The 24,063-nt window shown below is 44.1% G+C and overlaps 4 protein-coding genes across 8 annotated transcripts in view; 1 reads left to right on the top strand and 3 right to left on the bottom strand.

Moving 5' to 3' along the window:
- LOC116957278 (uncharacterized) overlaps positions 1-24,063 on the bottom strand; it is a 609,203-nt gene that overhangs the window by 179,556 nt on the left and 405,584 nt on the right. The window lies entirely within an intron of this gene.
- LOC116957235 (uncharacterized) overlaps positions 1-24,063 on the top strand; it is a 479,173-nt gene that overhangs the window by 299,667 nt on the left and 155,443 nt on the right. The gene's annotated exons all lie outside the window — the stretch shown is intronic.
- LOC142906859 (uncharacterized) overlaps positions 1-24,063 on the bottom strand; it is a 284,641-nt gene that overhangs the window by 206,480 nt on the left and 54,098 nt on the right. The gene's annotated exons all lie outside the window — the stretch shown is intronic.
- LOC142906842 (uncharacterized) lies at positions 11,254-23,736 on the bottom strand. 4 transcript variants are annotated; one of them, XM_076055489.1, is made up of 2 exons: positions 23,636-23,736; positions 11,254-17,262 (listed from the first exon to the last, which is right to left on the bottom strand). In XM_076055489.1, the coding sequence occupies exon 2, from the start codon at positions 17,220-17,222 to the stop codon at positions 15,846-15,848; it is 1,377 nt and encodes a 458-aa protein (XP_075911604.1). In that variant the 5' UTR covers positions 17,223-17,262; positions 23,636-23,736; the 3' UTR covers positions 11,254-15,845. The 4 variants fall into 4 exon arrangements, with proteins under 4 accessions (XP_075911604.1, XP_075911607.1, XP_075911605.1 ...); XM_076055492.1 differs by having other exon boundaries at positions 11,254-17,232; positions 23,636-23,732; XM_076055490.1 differs by lacking the exon at positions 23,636-23,736 and adding an exon at positions 23,119-23,612.

Raw genomic sequence — 24,063 nt, 5'->3', positions numbered from 1 at the left:
TCTAAATAATATAATTAATAAGCTTGTGCCGAAGGCCCCGGGGAGACAGGCGTCTATGACGTCTCCTGGCCAAACCCTATGTGGTGGAGCCAGGAGATTTAATCTTTACCCTCAGGGCTCCTCCAGAAACAACAAAAAGCCACTACAGATGGCCACAAAGAATTTTCGAATGCTCACTGCAGAGAGGCTGCCACTCCTCTGTTGGGAGCTGGACTGGTACCGCCTGGATCTCTGTGCCATTGAGGTCCAGTGGACTGGCTCTGGCTCTTGCCACTATGAGGAGTGGACAGTCCTCTACTCGGGGCACGAGACTGCCAAACAACAGGGTGTGGCTCTTCTTCTGAACAAAAGAGTGAAGGGGCATAGGAGCATGGCGGTGAGGTGTGGATAGCTGTAAGCCCCAGGCTACTTTGGGTTCGCCTTCCCATCAACCGGAGGCGAGGAGTGGTGGTCGTGGTTACTTATGCCCCAACCGAAGACGAACATCCGTGGAGGGATGCAGGCATGGCCAATGAGTCAGATGCCTTCTATGACCTCCTGTCACAGGTGCTGGCTAAAGTGGCCCCTCGGGTGACTTCAATGCCCGAGTTGGTCATGATGCTGCCACCTGGTCCGGAGTGATTGGAAGGCATGGGCCAGATCAGCTCAATAACAACGGTAGGAGGCTGCTAGATTTTTGTGCAGCACATGGGCTTGTAATTACCAACATGCTGTTCTGGCATCGGCGCATCCACACAACATCATGGATGCATGCCAGGTCCAAGCAAGAACATCTGCTGGACTACATAGTGACGGAACAGCGGATGAGGGCCCATGTCCTTGACACCAAGATCTACCGTGGAGCTGATTTGCCCACTGACCATGGACTTGTCATCTGTAACATGCGCCTGCCATTCTTCCACTCCGGTGGTGGGTGTACACCCAGGACCCCATTCCAACCTAAGGTGGCCTGGTCTCAGCTACCTGATGGAAGTTACAAGCAAGAATTTCATCATCGCTTGCGGCTGGGGTTGGCATCGTCCCCCACTCCTCCTGATGTCGAGGGTAAATGGGTGAGGTTTAGGACTGTGACTCATGCAGCTGCAATGGCTGCTTTGGATACGTGGTCCAGACCTCCCCAGAGACCCTGGCTGACAGAGGAGGTGTTCAGAATAGTTGAGAAAAAGCGACAGACCCACTCTATTTGTCTACAGCATCCCACGTCAGAGAATGAGGAGGCTTACCGCAGCCTTCGCTTGGAGGTTCGGAGAGCCATGAGGCGCTACAAGGATGGGTGGTGTTCACGGGTTGCTGAGGAGATGGAGTCTGCCTCAATGGCCCGCGATCACAAATCCCTATTTAACTCCATCAAAAAAGTTACCTGCAGCGCCACACCTATTACCATCATTAGGGGAAAGAACGGTGATCTAATCTCCGACCCCCAGGAACAGGTTGCAGATTTGCTGAGAATTTCCGTGAGGTCCTGGGGGAGAGGAAATCTATCAGCCTGGAAAATATCATGGGACAAAGTGGGCATGACCCTGCTGAGGTTACGGTGCCTCAAGAATTGGAGGAAGTCACCCCTGTGAGTGGCTGGCTGAGATGCCATCTGTTGAGGAAGTACTGAAGGCGATCCAGAGTCTGAGACCACCCTCTCTCCCTCAGCGAAATGCTGAGGGAGGGTGGCGTTTGTGCCACTGGACAGGTTTCACAGAATTGGAAGAATGCCCTGGTGGTCCCCTTCTTTAAGAAGGGGGACCGCACAGACTGTAACAACTACAGGGGCATCTCACTCCTCAGTGTGCCGGGAAAGGTCCTGGCAAAAATTATTCAACATCGCCTTGCTTGGCACGCTGAGGATAGGCTTGCAGAGCCCCAATGCGGTTTCAGGAAAGGGCGGTCCTGCACAGATGCCATACTTTCTGTTCGTCTGCTACAACAGAGGTGTAGGGAATTCCAACAAGAACTACATCTCTGCTTTATTGACCTGGTCAAGGCCTATGATACCATCAGTAGGCCTGGGCTCTGGGCTGTTCTTCATGCTTTCGGAGTCCCTGAACCTCTGCTCATGCTCATTAAGGACCTTCATGATGGTGAGCGGGTCCGGGTAAAACTACGTGGCAGGGAGTCAGAGCCATTCCCTGTACACTTTGGGGTGCGACAGGGATGTCCTCTGGCTCCCACATTATTTAACATATATTTCGACCACGTAGATCGTGAAGCCTTCAGTAGCTGGTACAGATACAGATACAATGGGAGGCTGATCGATGCCCGGGTGCGGTCAAGGGATGGCTCCCTATTGGTCAACCACGTGATGTATGCCGATGATCTGGTAATTGCTGCTCATTCAAGAGAAGTTGGAGGTGCTGCTGCTGAAACTCGAGTGTGCCACTAAGAGGTGGGGCCTTATCAGCCCCACCAAAATGAAGCACCTGCCTGGGTATTTTGTACCATCGGGCACTCCACCCCACAACTTCCAATTGGTGATGGGGCAGTTGTGGAGAGAGTGGAGAGTTTCCCATACCTGGGCAGTGTGCTCATGACCGGCTCTGGTTTAACAGCAGAGGTCTCACTCCGAATCAGTCGAGCGGCATTATCTTTTAATCGGTTGTGTAACGCTGTGTGGAAGCTACCTGGTCTGTCACTCCGCACGAATCTTTGGGTCTTCTCGGCCACAGTCATCCCCTCCCTTCTCTATGCTTGCGAAACGTGGACCCCCCTAATGGAACATCTTTGCCAGTTCGAAACATTTAGGCTGGCCTGCCTATGATCAATCCTGGGTTTAACCAGGCTGGATTGTCTGAGCTCACAAATCCTTGAAAGATCTGGACAAAGTGCCATCGGTGAGCTCCTCCGGCAGGCAAGGCTGCGTTGGCTGGGCCATGTAGCCCGCATGCCCAATCACCGCATGCTCAAACAGCTTTTGTTCAGCCGGATCGAGGGGGCTAAATGGGCGCGGCAGGGGTTAGAGAAGAGATGGAGTGATGTGGTACAGGAGGATGTGGAGTTGAGTGGACTTGCCGATGACTGGTACCAGCGGTGTCAAGATTGGCCACTCTGTGGAGGAGGCTCGTGAAGGACGCTACTGGGTAGTTGGAGGCAGTCGCCCTCCAACAACAACGGAGGGCGGAGGAGCGACGCTCACAACAACGAGCAGAGTGCCGGGTGGCTAAAGCACAGCAAGTTGGCACAGTAGGGGTCACAGGTGTTGCATCAGCCAGTCATCTCAGTCAGTCGACCCGTGGCAGCTGGGTCTGCCCGTGACCTCCTGCCAGCGACCTCCTGCCAACGGGCGTTCGACACTTCACGTGGCCTGGCACAAGCGTCGTGGTGACGTCACCGCCGCTTAGTGGCGAATGGCGGTTGTTGTTGTGTTTAGTGGGGGTGTGCGTGCATTCGTGTGGAGGGGTGCGAGGGGATGGCGGCGCCGGCGGAGTTGCTCCGTTGCTGTGGCCCCACGTCTTCATGGACGGCCCCTAAATAGACAATTTGTGTGAGTGCCGTTTGCCAGCACTTACTAATTTTGCCATGGCACGCAATGATGTGTTATGGGCAGCATTACCACGCCCGGCTGAGCAGAATCAAAATATGTATTTATACTGGAAGAATTCGACGGGTGATAAAACTATGTCCAGTAGAGGCGGATCAGAACATTGCAACACACAATACAAAACACGATATGATTGCAAAGTATAGCAAAGGTAAACAAACCACTTAAAAATATACATATACCAAAAAAACTGAACGATCACTTTCTTACCAGGAACGACCCACTCAGCTAAGTATATTTTTCAGAAGCGATCTGACCACAAATGGTAGCTTAATGAAGTGGCTTATACGGAAATGTATTGCAGCAAAATAATCGAAAATATTTTCTATGCGTGTTTACACACTGCACGACATAATCGTACAAGGCACAGGACTGGTTCAGATATTCTCTGCCATTGTTGATAGACGTGAGAAGGAATTCAACTCTGCCTATGGAGTTAGTAGCTTCCTGTTACAACTACTGCACCACCACTCCCAACATGACACTCTCACACGCACACAGAAAAACATTCATACACTCACGGTCTGAAATAATAACCTGAATACTACAAAAATGGGATTACATTTGATAACATCTCCACTTACTTTAAGGAGTCTTGTGACTCAGCAAGGCTCTCCGATCAATCCTGGGTGGTGGGAGGTGTGGTGGGAGTTCACATATCGCTATTCTAGCCTTGCAAATTCACTCGCCCCTATTGCTGAAATGTCCTCGCTTGTCTCTGCCCCACGATCAGACGACCAAGCATTACGCTAATTTGGGATAGGTTTGGTACTTTCCATTGTTTAATTTCCTGATAAAATTAATCCCTGCCCTGTGCTGTATACAACAATGCACGTGCTCCCCCATCACCTCCACATTCTGAATTATTCTCTGAATGAATCTCAGCACACGAGATTCCACGGCTCATCATTTCGTTAAAAGTGCATAATGCCTCGCTGATGAACTGAATGAGGCTCATCAATTCATTTATCACCTATCAATGTATATATATCATGGACATGTATGATGCATGTTGATTAACTGTGAATAACTCAATTAATAATAGATAACTATTATAATAAATATTATTACGTTAACTCCCCACCTCTGGTCCTTGCACCTTATTTTACTCACAAGTGACGACATCACATTGACCCCCTCTAATTAATACCGAATCAAAAATATTTTCTCCACAATTCTGGCTGTCGCCTGATGGGGCTGGTTGTAATTACCGGCAAAACATGGTACTCAAATCGTAAACGTTGTTGCGGTTTACTCTCCAACACACCGGTTAGTGCTTAACTAGTAACTAAATGGCATGTTTTGTTTACGTGACAAACCTTACTAATTGGCTGTCAGGTGGTGGCGCGTTTCAGGACATTTATATTTACGCGATTTAAACCAAAACATCGCTATTATGGGTAACAAATGTACCTTCGATTTAAGGCCGCTTGTGTTGTGGCCGAAACGTCGTGAGAATATTATTGTTATTTTATTTTATCAATTTATTATTTTATTCTCATTCTACGTGACTTTACCGAAAGAACCAAAGAAGAAAATGTACCTTGTCAAGCCCCGACAATGCCAGCTGGATCTGAACTGAGATCTGTTTCCACACACGAACGCAGTTGTACAGTACTTAAGCTCTGATCATGGTCAATCGGTCCTTGTGAGTCGTAAACAATTGTGGTTCACGTGGGTAGAATTCTGAGTGGTTGTGTTCAGTCAATGGTGCAAGGGGGTCCGGTTAAGGGGGTTCAGGTGTTCTAGAATTGTTTGAATTGGTTACAGTGCACAGTAGTAGCATAATTACAGCACACTCCACATACCCACGTGGTCTCTTTTATTTAAAACAATTGCACACTCTCAAGCACACCCACAAATACCCACATTCTGGCAAATCGCCCGATGATGCTGGATGTAATTATCAGCGAAACGTTGAAATCAAATTGTAAATGTTATGGATTTACTCTCGAACACACCGGCCACTATTCTTCAATAGGGATTACCGTTGGTACGGCTATTTTATTACACACAATGTACAGGAAGGACAAGATCAAAGGGCTCACATAATGCCCATGCAAAATGTACTTTGACTCATTAATCTCCCCCCCCACCCCCCCACTTTGCGCAAGAGCGCTTAAGTGTAGTCACCACATCTACGCCTCTAAATAAGGAACGAAACAGGTGGACTTATCCACGAATCTGGCTATCGCCTGATGAAGCTAGCTGTAATTACTGGCGAAACGTCGTTCTCAGATTGTAAATGTTGTAACATGGTTCTCCAACACACCGGTGTGCTGTTTGTGGAAAAGTCTTACTCTTTCGTTTCTTATGTACAGTGAGGGAAAAAAAGTATTTGATCCCCTGCTGATTTTGTACGTTTGCCCACTGACAAAAAAATAATCAGTCTATAATTTAAATGTAGGTTTATTTGAACAGTGAGAGACAGAATAACAAAAAAAATCCAGAAAAACGCATGTCAAAAATGTTATAAATTGATTTTCATTTTAATAAGGGAAATAAGTATTTGACCCCCTCTCAATCCGAAAGATTTCTGGCTCCCAGGTGTCTTTTATACAGGTAACGAGATGAGATTAAGAGCACACTCTTAAAGGGAGTACTCCTAATCTCAGCTTGTTACCTGTATAAAAGACACCTATCCACAGAAGCAATCAATCAATCAGATTCCAAACTCTCCACCATGGCCAAGACCAAAGAGCTCTCCAAGGATGTCAGGGACAAGATTGTAGACCTACACAAGGCTGGAATGGGCTACAAGACCATTGCCAAGCAGCTTGGTGAGAAGGTGACAACATTATGAGACCTCCTTTGCCAGAAACAAGATATAGAAATAGGTTTTACCCTTTTAACTGGCAGAAAAACTGACACCTTTATTCAAGGCATCATGTTTGCAATGACCACAACACAAGCAGTCAAAATGCAAACAAAAAAGACAACTCTGATAATAATTTGCACTGTCGTTGAATTTGATTGGTCTCCACCCGAGACAGCTTTTCTTAGAGCCTAGTCTCCATTGGTGTTGGACCAGAAGACGCCAAAAGACGTACAACTCAAAAACAGCGCACTATCAGAGTATTGAGGGCTCGGGGTGAGCATTAACATTATGAGACCTCCTTTGCCAGAAACAAGATATAGAAATAGGTTTTACCCTTTTAAAAATAGGTTTTACCCTTTTAAAAAGCTGTCTCGGGTGGAGACCAATCAAATTCAACGACAGTGCAAATTATTATCAGAGTTGTCTTTTTTGTTTGCATTTTGACTGCTTGTGTTGTGGTCATTGCAAACATGATGCCTTGAATAAAGGTGTCAGTTTTTCTGCCAGTTAAAAGGGTAAAACCTATTTCTATATCTTGTTTCTGGCAAAGGAGGTCTCATAATGTTAATGCTCACCCCGAGCCCTCAATACTCTGATAGTGCGCTGTTTTTGAGTTGTACGCCTTTTGGCGTCTTCTGGTCCAACACCAATGGAGACTAGGCTCTAAGAAAAGCTGTCTCGGGTGGAGACCAATCAAATTCAACGACAGTGCAAATTATTATCAGAGTTGTCTTTTTTGTTTGCATTTTGACTGCTTGTGTTGTGGTCATTGCAAACATGATGCCTTGAATAAAGGTGTCAGTTTTTCTGCCAGTTAAAAGGGTAAAACCTATTTCTATATCTTGTTTCTGGCAAAGGAGGTCTCATAATGTTAATGCTCACCCCGAGCCCTCAATACTCTGATAGTGCGCTGTTTTTGAGTTGTACGCCTTTTGGCGTCTTCTGGTCCAACACCAATGGAGACTAGGCTCTAAGAAAAGCTGTCTCGGGTGGAGACCAATCAAATTCAACGACAGTGCAAATTATTATCAGAGTTGTCTTTTTTGTTTGCATTTTGACTGCTTGTGTTGTGGTCATTGCAAACATGATGCCTTGAATAAAGGTGTCAGTTTTTCTGCCAGTTAAAAGGGTAAAACCTATTTCTATATCTTGTTTCTGGCAAAGGAGGCCTCATAATGTTAATGCTCACCCCGAGCCCTCAATACTCTGATAGTGCGCTGTTTTTGAGTTGTACGCCTTTTGGCGTCTTCTGGTCCAACACCAATGGAGACTAGGCTCTAAGAAAAGCTGTCTCGGGTGGAGACCAATCAAATTCAACGACAGTGCAAATTATTATCAGAGTTGTCTTTTTTGTTTGCATTTTGACTGCTTGTGTTGTGGTCATTGCAAACATGATGCCTTGAATAAAGGTGTCAGTTTTTCTGCCAGTTAAAAGGGTAAAACCTATTTCTATATCTTGTTTCTGGCAAAGGAGGTCTCATAATGTTAATGCTCACCCCGAGCCCTCAATACTCTGATAGTGCGCTGTTTTTGAGTTGTACGCCTTTTGGCGTCTTCTGGTCCAACACCAATGGAGACTAGGCTCTAAGAAAAGCTGTCTCGGGTGGAGACCAATCAAATTCAACGACAGTGCAAATTATTATCAGAGTTGTCTTTTTTGTTTGCATTTTGACTGCTTGTGTTGTGGTCATTGCAAACATGATGCCTTGAATAAAGGTGTCAGTTTTTCTGCCAGTTAAAAGGGTAAAACCTATTTCTATAAGGTGACAACAGTTGGTGTGATTATTCGCAAATGGAAGAAACACAAAAGAACTGTCAATCTCCCTCGGCCTGCGGCTCCATGCAAGCTCTCACCTCGTGGAGTTGCAATGATCATGAGAACGGTGAGGAATCAGCCCAGAACTACAGGGGAGGATCTTGTCAATGATCTCAAGGCAGCTGGGACCATAGTCACCAAGAAAACAATTGGTAACACTACGCCGTGAAAAACTGAAATCCTGCAGCGCCCGCAAGGTCCCCCTGCTCAAGAAAGCACATACATGCCCGTCTGAAGTTTGCCAATGAACATTTGCATGATTCAGAGGACAACTGGGTGAAAGTGTTGTGGTTAGATGAGACCAAAATTGAGCTCTTTGGCATCAACTCAACTCGCCGTGTTTGGAGGAGGGGGAATGCTGCCTATGACCCCAAGAACACCATCCCCACCATCAAACATGGAGGTGTTTTTCTGCTAAGGGGACAGGACAACTTCACCACATCAAAGGGACAATGGACGGGGCCATGTACCGTCAAATATTGGGTGAGAACCTCCTTCCCTCAGCCAGGGCGTTGAAAATGGGTCGTGGATGGGTATTCCAGCATGACAATGACCCGAAACAAACGTCCAAGGCAACAAAGGAGTGGCTCAAGAAGAGGCACATTAAGGTCCTGGAGAGGCCTAGCTAGTCTCCAGACCTTAATCTCATAGAAAATCTGTGGAGGGAGCTGAAGGTTCGAGTTGCCAAACTTCAGCCTCAAAACCTTAATGACTTGGAGAAGATCTGCAAAAAGGAGTGGGACAAAATCCCTCCTGAGATGGTGGCCAACTACAAGAAACGTCTGACCTCTGTGATTGCCAACAAGGGTTTTGCCACCAAGTACTAAGTCATACTCTTTGGTTTTATTCGGTAAAGTCACGTAAAATAATTAAATCACGTTTCGGAGGCAACACAAGCTTCCGTCTTCAGGTAAAACAGTCACAGCAGAATGTGTCAAGTGCACAATTCCGAGACGACTTGGATCATATATAGGTCCGGGGGGGGGGGGGGGGGAGCCAGAAAGGAACGTGGGCGGGTGGCAGGGCTGAATTAAGCTGCCTTTTGTTAAACTGCAGGGGGTTCGGGGGGAGGCGATGCAAGGCATCAAGTACAGACCAACCTTTTGGAAACTAAAATGACCAATCTTTTGGAAACTAAAATGAGAACTACGAAAAAGGCTGTACAATTATAAGGTAGCTAAAGTTTGACATATAGCCACTGAGAAGTGGAAATGGCTGTACAATTAAAAGGCAGCTAAAGTTTGACTTGATTTATAACATCTTTCCAGTGGTTGCTCAATTTGAAACCATCCTCTCGGTTCAAGTTGTGTCTATGTTTGTTTATCTGGATCGCTTCATGGACAAATCTTTGGTAATAACCGGGAGGTTTGCAGAGAACTTTGGTATCAGAGAATGTCATGAGAATCCGCTGTGTTGAAGCAATGATCAGCTACGGCCGTAGAATTCGTTCTGCCGTGTTTCAAATCTGATTTGTGCTCGCGGATTCGGTCAGAAATATGTCGTTTCATCTCCTCGATATAGCAGTCACCACAGGTACAACTCAATTTGTAAACACTGGGGTACTGTAAGTCAGGGATGACATCCCTCACGGATGGGATCAGATCACGGATTTTGTGTACTGTTTTGAACCGGACCTGGATCTTGTGTTTGTTAATAATTTTGGAAATATTTTTAGTAACGCCTGCCATGTATGGTAACGTGATGATTTTGATCGGAGTCTCAAGTGGTTGTTTCTGTATGGTGGGAGAAACAGCTTGGCGGATGGTACGGTCAGAGTATCCGTTCATCTTGAGGGCCAGTCATGTTTTGCAGAGGGGTCAAATACTTATTTCCCTCATTAAAATGCAAATCAATTCATAACATTTTTGACATGCGTTTTTCTGGATTTTTTTGTTAGTCTCTCACTGTTCAAATAAACCTACCATTAAAATTTTAGACTGATCATTTCTTTGTCAGTGGGCAAACGTATAAAATCAGCAGGGGATCAAATACTTTTTTCCCTCACTGTAGGGGCGTAGATGTGGTGACCACGCTTCTGCGCCCTTTTGCAATATGGGGTGGGGGTGGGATTACTGAGGCAACATAATTATGCTTTTGCATTATGGGAGCCCTTTGAACTTGTCCTTCCTGTCTATTGTGTTTATTAAAATAGCTCTAACAACGGCAATCCCTATTGAAGTACGCTGCCCTTTGTAGGCATGAATTTAAATAATGTATTATTTGATGATTCGCTTCCACGCAGCACTAAGGCGGTAGGTGTCAGAACGGTTAAAGTTATTTATATTTCTTTCAATTTCGATAGATTCTCTAATTAGTCTTGGACAGTAGTAGCTAGTTTTGCACAAAACTACTGCTGACAGTTGTATTTGGGAGAATTAAATATTTATCTGATGTTCTTTTAGTCTCATTTGTCCCTATTGCCCAACATAACATTTACCACAAGTGCAGTTAATTATGTACACACCTTCTGTAATACATCTTTTGTACCAGATAATAATTTCTGTATTTTATGTACCGTGCCAAATCTGACTAGGATGTTTTGTTTTTCCAAACAGTTGGCTAGTTCATCAGTTACTCCCACAATGTACACCGTAAATTGCGGGAGTAACTGTTGAACATTGCTATTACAATGACTGTCAGGTGTGGCCATGCCTTTCTGTATGCTCCCAGTCTTTTTCGAATTGTTTTTTTAACGCACTTAATTTTTTTTAAAGCAATGTAATATTTATGTTTAAAATTGTATTTTCATCATTTAAAAACATGTTAAATATCGGGCGTGCCAACTGCACTTGTTTGTTTTTAGTCTGAGTCTGATATAAATGGTTTTAGCCTGACATTACATTATTAAATCGTTCTCTAGGGTGTATTACCAATCGTGATAATTGTATGAAGTTATGCATGTGTATGTAATTTAGCTAATTAAGCTCGGCTTTGTTTTCTAGGTTTGTATTGACAATTGTAATACAATCATTCTCGCTTTCACTTTCACTGATTGTGTAATTTTGTCAGGTCTCAGAATTCAGATCTCACCGCAGGATACAGTTCTTATAATTAAGATTATGCATGAAATTAGGAAGGAACCACTCAGACTTTTCTATGTTAAGTAACTTTAATGTCTAAAAACACTCTAGTATGCGAACACACTTATGATCGGAATTGTCAACACCGTACTCCTGAAGATGTCCTACTCATTGATCCATACAATTAACCCTAAATGGTTACGTTTGTTAAAACTGAGTAACAGAACAATCGGCTAACTCCGCACAGTAGCGCGACCATACACTGCGTTAGGAAAAGTCCTTAAAAATTACAATATTCATACGAAACGAGCTAAAGAAATGTGCCCAATGGCAAAAGTAGACATCAATTAATTAATTGGTAAAATTACGCAATTAACTAAATGTCCTGAAAAAACAGTGTGCGTGCTAGTTGTGCCTGTTTGGCTAACAGATGCTTATCAATTGGCTAATGGGACATAGATGAATTCGCGGGCAAGATTCTGTGATCAAAAGAAAAATCTCAACAATAGTATTCCTTTGAGTGTGTAGATTCGTAACATAGATGCTTATAAATGTTTAGTGTTTCATTAATTCATTAATTGGTAAGGTTACGCAATTAACGAAAACGAATGACTAAAATACTTCTAAACGACCGTATTCATGTAACTCAAGGGACAAAACAATGCTTTTCACGATCCGCTAATAGTTAACGCACCACCTTGGGATGGTAACCCTTTCTGAAACACAAAGATAACTTTTTGGAACAATCTTATTAGTACCAATATGCGCGTTATGTGTGTGGGTGTGTATTGTCTTCTTGCTAACTGTTCAGTTAGCCGCTTCCGAGGTGCAGCGTTCCTTGTACCGAAAACACCTCAGGTCCCCAGCAGGGGCACTGGGTTGACGTGTGTGTCGAACACGTGGCACTCTCAGCTGCTTCGTCAGTCTCTAACCACCGCTGGGGTGGTTGCACACTGGTCACGCTGTTGGAGGTACCCGTGCTGGCAAGGATGATGGGCCGGGCTCCGTCTGCGTCGATGTGCGCGATGATCCCGTCGCCAAACACCACTCGCAGCTCGTCCGCTGGTTGCCGCGCGTCACCCCCCTTGGCACCACAATGTTGATTCTTTTAGACTGTGGAGAGACTGTGGAGAGACAGCGCCTGTCGTCTCCCCCCCCGCCCCCCCCACCTCTCTTCAAGAGAGTCTTCTTCCAGTTGTCTGTACGACTCGTACTGCAGAGGACACGCTACAGATCAAGTTATATCGTTCCGTGTCACTCTCTGATCCGGCCTGTGGGTTGCGATTTAAAGGGGCACTCTTATGAATAGTAGTTGCACCAGTTTTCCCTCGAAGGGTTGACTTTGATTTGAGCACAATCGTAACGATTGTCACTCTATGATCGCATGTGTTGGCTATACACAGCGACCTCATCCCCGGGAATAGTAATGCTACAGCCCTCTTCCCCACGTTTGTATTGAAATACAGCGAGTACCAGCCTTGGCTGGCAGCCTCTCTGAATGACGCAAACATAAAAAAAAAACTCTCCGTGATGCGTGGCTTCTGCCGATGCAGAGCTCCCTACCAATTTTGCCAGTCATGAGGACAATCCCTGGAGCCTGCCACTCGCAGTACTGATGTCTATACTCTCTGGTTCTATTCGGTAAAGTCACGTAGGTTAAAAAAAAAATCACGACGTTTCGGCCACAACACAAGTGGCCTTCATCAGGTGAAGGGACCAGACTGTCTCAAGGACAGCGCTGGAGTGAACACAGCCAAGCTCAGACCGCGACCTTTAAGCTGTGTGAGAGGAATTAAGGTGCCTTGACAAAAGAATTAGCATAAAAATTAGCATTTAATTGGCGGACTTAGCATGATGAACGGTGTAGAGGGAGTGAACATGTGCAGGCCGGCGAGGGGGGGAGGGGGAGTTTACATATTGATGGTGTGAAAATGGAATTTTAAGAAGCTGCGAAAGTTTGGGGTACCACTACTTGAAAAAATATACTGTTTGAGAGGATACCTGATGGCTCATTGGGGCATTGTCTACAGGAAACCCACCCACACAGATTCCTACTTGAAACCTGATTCCCACCACCACCCAGCTCAAAAGAAATCGCTCATCAAAACTTTATACCATAGGGCTCATTGCATTTCGGACCAACACCACCTGACCAGTGAATTAAAACATGTACACCTGGCCCTCAAAAGGAATGGATACTCTGACCGTACCATCCGCCAAGCTGTTTCTCCCTCCATACAGAAACAACCACTTGATACTCCAGTCAAAACCATCACACTACCATATATAGCAAGCGTTACTAAAAAGATTTCCAAAATTCTAAACAAACACAAGATCCAGGTCCGGTTCAATACAGTACTCAAAATTCGTGATCTGATCCCATCCGTGAAGGATGTCATTCCTGACTTACAGTACCCCGGGGTTTACAAATTGAGTTGTACCTGCGGTGATTGCTATATCGGGGAGACGAAGCGACATGTCTCTGACCAAATTCGTGAGCACAAATAAAATTTGAAACACGGCAGAACGAATTATTCTGCCGTAGCTGATCACTGCTACAACGCTGTGGGTGATCATGATAGAATTTTCTCCGATACCAAGGTTCTTTGTAAACCTACGGGTTTTTATCAGAGATTTGTTCATGAGGCAATTCAGGTTTACAAACACAGACACAATTTCAACCGAGAAGATGGTTTCAAATTAAGCAACCATTGGAAAGATGTTCTAAATCGAACCAAACATCAAACTAAATTTCAATGGTGCAGTATATTTTTTCAAGTAGTGGTACCCCAAACTTTCGCAGCTTCTTAAAATTCCCTTTTCACACCATCAATATGTAAACTCCCCCTCCCCCCCTCGCCGGCCTGCACATGTTCACCCCCTCTACACCGTTCATCATGCTAAGTCCGCCAATTAAATGCTAATTTTTATGCTAATTCCTTTGTCAAGGCACCTTAATTCCTCTCACACAGCTTAAAGGTCGCGGTCTGAGCTTGGCTATGTTCACTCCAGCGCTGTCCTCGAGACAGTCTGGTCCCTTCACCTGATGAAGGCCACTTGTGTTGTGGCCGAAACATCATGATTTTTGTTGTTTTATTTTTTACCTACGTGACTTTACCGAATAGAACCAAAGAGTATGGATACTTGCAGTCACGAAAGCTTCAAATCTAGTACTGATGTCTGTTCTTGTGTTCTTGCTTATATCTGAATTTTTCCACCTCAGGCTCTTTCTTCTCACAAAGGGGCAGCTGTTTTCCTTTTTAAGTCGCTTGGACTGTTTGTTGTCCTGATTACCACAATGTTTTCGTTCACGTTTTGGGCAGCGTTCCCCACGCTCCCACCACGGGTTGGAAGGGTTAAAAAAGATTTTTGCCTCAGACTTGCAGTCTCTCTCTCAAAAAGGGGCGCTGTGGCCTTTGAAGTCGTGACCTATTGTGCACAGGTGTGCTTGCTGTCATGTTTCCATCCTCTCATCACGTGTTGGAAAAACATAAAATAATTTTAGACCTCTTGGTACCGTACCACTTTCTGCAGTTTTGACTCTGCAAGGGACTGAAAGTATGTTTTGAGCAGAGATCACAGCACTCACATCGTAGTTTGGAATACTTGCGTGGTATTTGATATATTAGGGGGAGGCGCCCCCTGTATACATAATTTACTACTACCATGTGCGTGGTAGCTACTGGAAGACAAAGGCGATTGGTGAGGCTCTGATCCCATGGAATACATATTATGTTGGTCATGTGTGATTGACAAATTTCACATTGTATCTCTTCTGAATGACCCTAGGTCTAATACTTTCATAATGATTTGGTTCATGCTTAACCAAGTTTCGTGGTATACCATAGTTGTTACCAAGGATATTTCGAGGTTTTTATTTACCTTTGTTCCCCGTCTGTATCGCCAGGGATCCGTGCTTCTTATTCTCAAGTTATATTTTGATATCCTGAGGTTGAAGATATAGCTAAGCTTCCAACTTTACTGTTGTATTTTAAAAACCCAAGTCAGCTCATAATGATGAACTGCCCTTGGGTGGATTTCGCTGTCCGGGGAGGCTCGTGACCCCTGATGTTTCCATCTTGTGTTTTTTTTATTGTGGGTTGTTTCCTTTATGGCAGTCTTCTCTTGAAGTCAACTGGGGATTTCCCGCAGAATCTCATTAGCCCCCCCTTGGGTTTGCCAGTTTTTTTAAATTACACTGTATTACTTCCCAAGCAGGCTTGTGAGTAATTATCCTCCAGCTGTCTATTTTGTGGCAAGGTAGGAGGCAGGGGGGGACTCACCCTTTCCGTGCCCAAGTGCTACATCCCGATCAAAATAATTACAAAAAAAAGGGGAGAATCACTCTTAATATAACATTTTGGAAAAGACATATATACAACATGCTCTTCGAGTGTTTGTGATGAGATTTGATACAAAACTCCGAGTTGCTGAGGCAATTAAGCAAGCACCATATAAATGCTAATATTATAACATAGTGAATGCTTGGGAGCTTATTGGCTCTCGCTCCTGGTTAGACATCTTCCAAACCCATAGGTTCACAAATACTGGCCACTCTTACTCTGCAGGTTGAACACCGAGGAATTGAGTGTTGAACTTCACGTTATTTTCATTAAAGGCCCGTGACAAAGGTGAATTTATTGGAGCTTCATTGTCTCAAGCTTACACATCTACCGGGTCTCCATCTGACTTTGTATTGTCTAAGAAGTCGACCCACACCTCCACTTCCACAAACTGCTGGGAGGTCCCTCGCTCTGCCTCACAGTCAGAAATCTCCTCCTGCTTCATGTGAAGGTCCGACTTTGGAGTTGAATCTTCATATTCACATTTTACCTTCACTTCTTCGCTCTTCACTGTCGCCTCTTCACATTTCACCTTGATACCTTTTAAATTGTCCAAATTGGGATTTTCTTCTGGTTCTTGTTTCAGGAGGGATGGGCTAATTGCAGCACTTTGACTTTCACAAGTCGATTTCAGACCACACTCCATGGGGATCTTCTGATGGCTGTGTGTTATCTGGTGTCTATGAAGATGTGGTGACTGTGAAAACGCCTTCCCGCACAGAGTGCACTTGAAGGGTTTCTCTCCGGTGTGTGTTCTCTGATGGCTCTGAAGAACTGATGACCATGCAAATGCCTTGTCACACACAGTGCACTGGAAGGGTTTCTCTCCTGTGTGTGTTCTCTGGTGGCTCTGAAGAACAGAAGACCGTGAAAACGCCTTCCCGCACACAGTGCACTTGAAGGGTTTCTCTCCTGTGTGTGTTCTCTGGTGTATTTTAAGATAAAATGAAATTGGAAATGCCTTCCCACACACACTGCACTTGAAGGGTTTCTCTCCTGTGTGTGTTCTCTGGTGTTTTTTAAGATATGATGACTCTGAAAATGCCTTCTCACACACAGTACACTTGAAAGGTTTCTCTCCTGTGTGTGTTCTCTGGTGTTTTTTAAGATTTGATGACACTGAAAATGCCTTCTCACACACACTGCATTTGAAAGGTTTCTCTCCGGTGTGTGTTCTCTGGTGGCTCCGAAGATCTTGTGACTGTGCAAATGCCTTCCCGCACAGAGGGCACCTGAAGGGTTTCTCTCCCGTGTGTGTTCTCTGGTGGCTCTGAAGATCTTTTGACAGTGCAAATGCCTTCCCGCACACACTGCACTTGAAGGGTTTCTCCCCTGTGTGCGTTCTCTGGTGTATTTTAAGATGTGATGAATGTGCAAATGCTTTCGAGCACGAAGTGCACCTGAAGGGTTTATCTCCCATGTGTGTTCTCTGGTGTATTTTAAGATGTGTTGACTGTGAAAATGCCTCCTTACACACAGTGCACTTGAAAGGTTTCTCTCCTGTGTGTGTTCTCTGGTGTCTTTTAAGTTTTGATGACCATGCAAATGCCTTCTCACACACAGCGCACTTGAAGGGTTTCTCTCCTGTGCGAGTTCTCTGGTGCCGTGTCAAATTTACAGTACGATCCATGCTGTTTGCATACTGGTCGCATTGTTTCCTTCTTGTACCGAGCTGTGCTGAGTGTCTTTGCTCCATCAGATCAATTCTGCAGAGGAAGCGCCAGAGGAAGCATCAGCTGCAGACAGAAAAACATATCCACACCATCTACATCAGTATCGAGGAATGAATATAAACACAGTCACACATGACTTACACGTCCATACTTATTCAGAGATTCATGATATAGTGAAAAGGATTCCCCAATTCATCACACCGGCTGTTAAGGCACACAATGAGAGGGCAAATGGTCATAAATATGCCCGAATACCCTAGTATCTTCAAAATGAATGTCAACCCGAAACTCCAAGCACACAACTTTGGCTGTCTAGCTACAAAAGTAATATTTATTTAAGAAAAATTCAGCTAACATAGCAAAGGGTGTTGAAAAAGATATTTGTATTATGCAGAAATGCATAAATTAATGTTCAATCGAAACTTCGAGGTGTGAAGCCAGGTTCAGATTTGCTTGAATGCTCAGATGAACAGATCTAACTTCAGGTGCATATGTGCTGAGATATTTTCCTGTTTCCATTCTTAGAAAAAGTTCCAGAGGAAAACTAAAATAAACTATTATTTTGATTTAACCTCCATGTTCAATAGTTAATATACATTACTGAAAATACAAACTTGATACTGTCACACATTGGCATGGTAAAAAGGTGGTGGTGTGTCCAAAAACATGCCTGGCCACCTTCATCTGCTCAGTATTAATGCTTCCTCACTTCACCATGTAATTAATTTAAGATCAATCAACATAGCAGAGGCCCACAATAAGTTCAGCTTTCACTTCAACTATATAACACGATTTTTGTCCCTGGGTAACAAGTGTTATTTAAGCAGCCAGCTTCGCAACAGCGAAGCTCCGTAGCAGGAGCATGCTCCGCACCCTCATGCGTTAGCATGGTCATCTTTTGGATCGCTAACACGGCTGCTTTTATCACATACGGACATGCAACCACCGGCATGACTGCATCGACTTACTCATCTCTCATTGACTTTAACATATTCTCATTAACTTCGCTCATTGACTTTGACATGCTTTTCTCATTACCTTTAACATGCCATTCTTTGTTCCACATAGACTGACATTAACTTGCTCATTAAAATACATATTCTAATCCTACATGCCAATCTGAGTTCTTATGCGCTACGGAAGCTCATAAAATTTGCACCATAATCCAACATGCTAATCTAACTTCATTTCCTTTAACATGCCACGCTATTTATTACCTTTAATACCCCATTAACACTAATTCGGCTGCCTTTGTTCTCAAAACTTATATAAACTCTTGCTGGTAACAGCTTCTCTTCACAAGGGAGCAGACATCGTGCTGCTCGCAGCAGACATCGCAGCTGTCGCGATTTTCACCTGAAGACGGGCGCTTGTGTTGCGTTCGAAACGTCGCGATTTCTTTTATTTTATTTCTACCTACGTGACTTTACCGAAAGAACCAAAGAGTATGGATTCCTGCAGTCACGAAAGCTTGAAATCAAGATTAATGCATATATTATCAGAGTACATTTTGTGTTTGCATTCTGACCAAAAGTATTGTGGTTAATGCAGACACGATTCCTTGTAAAAGGTTTCAGTTTGGTGTTTTAACATCTTTACTCCTGTTTTGTTGCCAGAAAAAAGGGGAAAAACTATTCTCATGTTTTGGCACTGACAAAGGAGGTCCCATGATGTAGATGCTATGTAATGTAATGCATGGGGCCAGAGTGAATTTCTGTCACAATCCAAGTTGAACAGGAAATGGCTCCGACTCCTGATCAAGCAGCTTTAGGTTGTCCTGCCCAATATCATACAAATCCTCAAATAATGTGAGCAGAGGCATAGATTTGAAAGCAAATAACAACCCAAAGCCCCAAGCCTCTTTATGGTACTATAGGCCTTAATTAAACCAAGAATGCAGAGATCTAGTTTCTGTAAAAAAATCCGTACACCTCTGCTGTAGTCAATAGACAGAAAATACAGCAGTCCCTTGCATATCACGGAGGTTACGTTCTTGGAAATTGCCGCGTGAAAGCTAAAAGTGTGAAATTCAGTACTTAAGCCTTACCTAAGTCATGGCGTTATGTAAACATTAACTAAAATATACAACATCACAACTGAAATAAGTAGTGTACTGTACTCCAAATAAACTAAACGGTTGAAACACGGAGAAACCATTTACAAAAAATATTCTAAGACAAAAAATGGTATAAATCTATAAAGAAAAAGCAGACTTTGCACTTGTGTAGCTATTTTGGTGAACCAAATTGCGCCAACACAACAAACTTTCCATGCGTACTCACGGGTGAATTAGTGTGTACTACCTGCACATCCCCCCGCTCCTCACCTCGCCCCCTCTATTTCTCTTGCAATGTGTTAAAAAGCCCGGGGCATTCTCACTACTTCCGGTTTGCCACACATGCAAACACATTATGACATTTCATATACTACAATTCCACGCACGCACCATAACATGTCTCTACTGCACTGCTATATTTGTTCTCATATTTACCACGTTATCCTTCCCTATTATCAGCCCTGTTTTTGCCACCAAATTCATCCACTTCTGGCTCCTTTTCCGTCCTCTCTGCAACACACGGCTCACCTCTAACATACTCCAATATTTATGAAAAAAGGTATTTACATCTTCGTATCAACACTACCGACCTCCTTCTACACAATAGAGATGCTATACCACAGCTACGACTAAATACATCAAGTCTGCATCGCCTGGTAAGGAAAACAAAGCGTGCAAATACATGGAGAAGCGTTAAAATAATTCTATATGTACACACACCACCACACACATGCTATTAATACCCACATCAAGCACTACAAACAAAAACAATTCGTTCCTTAGCGGCTATGTCTTCACATCCCTACAACGATTACACACTCAACTATCATTTCCTTAAAAATATATATAGCATTCACTCACATGCCTGTCGTCTCCCCCCCCCCACCCCTCTTCAAGAGAGTCCTCTTCCAGTTGTCTGTACGACACGTGCTGCAGAGGACACGCTACAGATCAAGTTATATCGTTCCGTGTCAGTCTCTGATCCGGCCTGTGGGTTGCGATTTAAAGGGGCACTCTCATGACGTCACGCAATTTTGGACGATTTTTGACCCCCCCCCCTCATCACACGACATCACAAAAAGTCAGACCCCCCCTCAAATATGACGTCACAAAGCTCTGCCCCCCCCCCCCCCCAAAACCATATTTCCATTTTGAAAATAAAACATGCTTCAAATCACTTTAAACTATTGTCATTGTAGTGCGTATTTAATGTGGCGCTGCACTCTGATGTTGTAGGAGTGCTGTTATAACAATTCTAAATTTATTTAAAGTTGCGCATTTTGATGTGACGTCCATTTCTCAAACCCTCCCCCCTAGGTGCGTGAAGTCATTTATGGACGGCCCCTTACTCTTTTTTATGCTTATTAACTTTGACCTCCACCAATAATGTTCCTCGCAGAAAACGTGCGCTTCTAGAGCTAATGAAGCTCCTTAACACAAAGTTAGACAGCATGCTGCCTGTGCTGCACCTACAGCTAATGAATATCCTGAACACTAAGAAGCAAGAGCATGTTGCCATGGCTGCGATGGCTGCACCTATTGATAATATGACACTCCTGAACACCAAGAAGCAAGACGGCATGTTGCCAGTGCTGTGATGGCTGCACCTACAGAAAATGCAACTCCTCAACAGCAATGAGCTACACAGAAAAACAACACCAGGTGCATACCCTGCAGCCAAAAGGAAAAGTATTTCTTTTCCACACGTTCCTCACTTCATTTACACTTCTGATCCATAAATTGCCATTGGTTCCATGTCTACTTCGTTCAGCTACTGCAATGCAATGACATGAAAAGGAGACCCTCCAGGGCTATGCTGCAACTGTACCATGTTCTTTGGGTCTTTCGGTAAAGTCATGTAGATAGGTTAAAAGAAAATAACAAAAAACAACCGACGTTTCGATCGCAACACAAGCAGTCATCAGGAAAAGGGGTTCGCCTCTAAAGACAAACTGTTTATAAAGGTTGGGAGATGGGCGTAGCCCAAGTGTATCAGCAGTATCAGCAGCAAGGGCATGGCAACAACGCCAATGCAGCAGCAATGCCAATGCAGCATGTTAATGTAAGATCAGTGAACGGCCTCCACGGCCAGCGCACTGATGTGGCTATGTTAATGTGAGAGATTAGCATGTTAATGAAAGATCGCAGAGCCGCCGCCACGTCTAGGTTAGCGCGCTAAGGTGGCTGTGTTAGTGTGACAAATTTTACTTGTTAATGTAAAATCGGAGAGCTGAAAATAACAGCGAACATCACAGCCAGTTAAAACTTAAACTGGTTGATAACATCTTTCCAATGATTACGTTTGGACCCATCTTCTCACTTGAAATTGTGTGTCTGTATATATGGATGGCTTCATGAACAAATCTTTGTTGATAGCCAGTGGGTTTGCAAAGTACCTTTGTCTTAGAGAAATCAATTTCGCATGAGCCCACCGCATTAAAACAATGATCAGCCACGGCCGAGATATTGGTCCTACCGTGTTTCAGATATGCCTTAAGTTCACGAACACGGTCCGAGACATGTCACTTAGTTTCCCCAATGTAACTACTGCCGCAGACACAGCTTAGTTTGTAGATGCCGGGGTATTGCATGTCACATCCCAAAGAATATTAATTCCTGCAGTCACGAAAGCTTTAAGTCAAGATATAACTGTACCATGGTTCAGCTGCCTACAATTAATGACCATCCCGAGCCTATTCATGTATTGATACCTGCCAACAATACCAATGCAAGCCACCAATTCCAAAACAACAATAGAAGATAGTACTCATGCTTCAAAATGACATGTTTTGGCACCAACCAACTCATCCTGACATCTGGCTAAATACCCTCCACAGAAATGAAACACACCGATCCAATGATGCTCTTTAATGTCTAATGATTTTCTGGCAAGGTGATGATGGCTACAATGTCCTACTTCGGCAAACTGACCCAGCAATAGGCTTGCCAACACAAAATAAGCTTTCCGCCATGGTCTTCTTTGCCTTCAGGATCATGGTGCGAAATGGCAGCTTCAATCTCTTCTTGAGATGCAAAGAGCTCTTCCACCAATTTGCTGTCGACATGTATTCCACAATTGAAGCTTCATTAGATTAAACCCTTATTGGTTCTTTCGGTAACGTCACATAGAATGGAAATAAAATAATAAAAATAAAACATAATAAAATAAATTATTTTATTTCCATTCTACGTGACTTTACCGAAATAACCAAGAAGATGAATCCCTGCAGTCACGAAAGCTTTAAATCGAAATAGATTAAACCCACCAGATGGCAAAACATCCAACATTGTTTATCCTGACACTCTACAAGGGCAACAAATTTAAAAGCTGTCCTCATTATGAAAGAAACAAAGTGCTGCGACTGTATAACACAAACAAAATCCGTGACAATATATACACATTTACAGACTTCATTGGCAGAATTCAATAATTCTAATAAAGCCAGCATTGCAAGGCATTACTCTTAATATTTGATTACTGAGACCTGTGCGAAGCCGGGTAACTTAGTTATCACTGAATAAAAACTATACTTTCGATAACAATGTTTGTGCAAGAGTGGGGAGCGGTAGTGCAAATGTTCGTGTGCTGCGCTATAAACCAAGCGAGCTGATTTATAGTCCCACAGAGTCAAGCCACAACATTTGGCTGTCACCTGATGAAGCTGTTTGTAATTACTGGCGAAACGTCGTACTCAGATTGTAAATGTTGTGGCTTGGCTCTCCAACGCACAACCGGTGTGCTGTACTCGTGACGAATTGGCCACGCTCTGTTAACGTGACAAACCCTTACTAGTTGGCTGTGTCCGGGTGGTGGCGGGTTTCACGACACATTTATATATTTACGCAATCTAACCCAAACAAACCTGTATTACGATGTATATTTGGAGTTTGCGTGTCTCTCTCCCCGTGGTCGCGTGGATTTTCCTCCGGACCCTCCGGTTTTCCCCTCCACATTTAGAGTCAACATCACCACGCGTTTAGAGTATTTGACAGACAGACATTTCCACACGTTGATAAGCCACTTTGTTGTGGTCAGGTCGCTTCTGGAAAAGAGCGGTGTAGCTCAAGTGGGCTCTGCCTGGTAAAATAAAAACTGTAGAAATATTTAAAAGAAAACACAGTGCCAAAGTAGTGAGCCAGGTGAAGACAAATTAAACTTTAGCAGAGAATTAAAGCAAATGCAATCAGGCGAGGGCAGGAGGCAAGGCCCCGCATAGCTAGGCCCCGCGCTGTAATGTTCCAACCTGGACATCGATTCCATACTCGCTGCTACTCAATTGATATCCCTACGAGAGAGAAAGAAGGAGCGAGGCTCTACCTGGGTAAACAACAACAACAACAACCACGCCAACAACCACCACCACGATGTGAACTTCTCACCACGGATCTCAGTGAGCGCGCGCGCAGAGCAGAAGCTTCCTGGTATATCGTGACGTCACGCGGCAGTAGGAGGTGACATGACGTCACTAACGGGTTCAACACACAATCCATCCCCCAACGAGCAACGGTATAACTGAATAAATTATGTTAATGAGTATGGACCATGTCCGGTGATGGGGCTTGGCTGCTGCACCAGACGCAATGAACTCGCGACGGTATTAATGAATAAATTATGTTAAAGACTCACCAGTTACTGGGCGTAGCTTTGCCCAAATAAAGATTTTTACTGGAACGGAAATCGGCAGTGACCAAGGGGCCGTCCATAAATGACGTCACGCACGTAGTGGGGGTAGGGGTGTCAGACATTTGTGACGATGTGTGGGGAGGGGGGGGTTTGAGAAATGTGACGTCACATCAAAATGCGCAAC

The sequence above is a fragment of the Petromyzon marinus genome, chromosome 71 (genome assembly GCF_048934315.1).
Source record: "Petromyzon marinus isolate PM22_M1 ecotype Great Lakes invasive population chromosome 71, UKy_Petmar_22M1.pri1.0, whole genome shotgun sequence".
Taxonomy (NCBI): domain Eukaryota; kingdom Metazoa; phylum Chordata; class Hyperoartia; order Petromyzontiformes; family Petromyzontidae; genus Petromyzon; species Petromyzon marinus.
This window is presented reverse-complemented; position numbering and strand designations above follow the sequence as displayed.

Bases quoted from the DNA above. Each gene is read 5' to 3' on its own strand.
- LOC142906842 (XM_076055489.1), bottom strand. From the start codon at position 17,222: ATGGAGCAAAGACACTCAGCACAGCTCGGTACAAGAAGGAAACAATGC.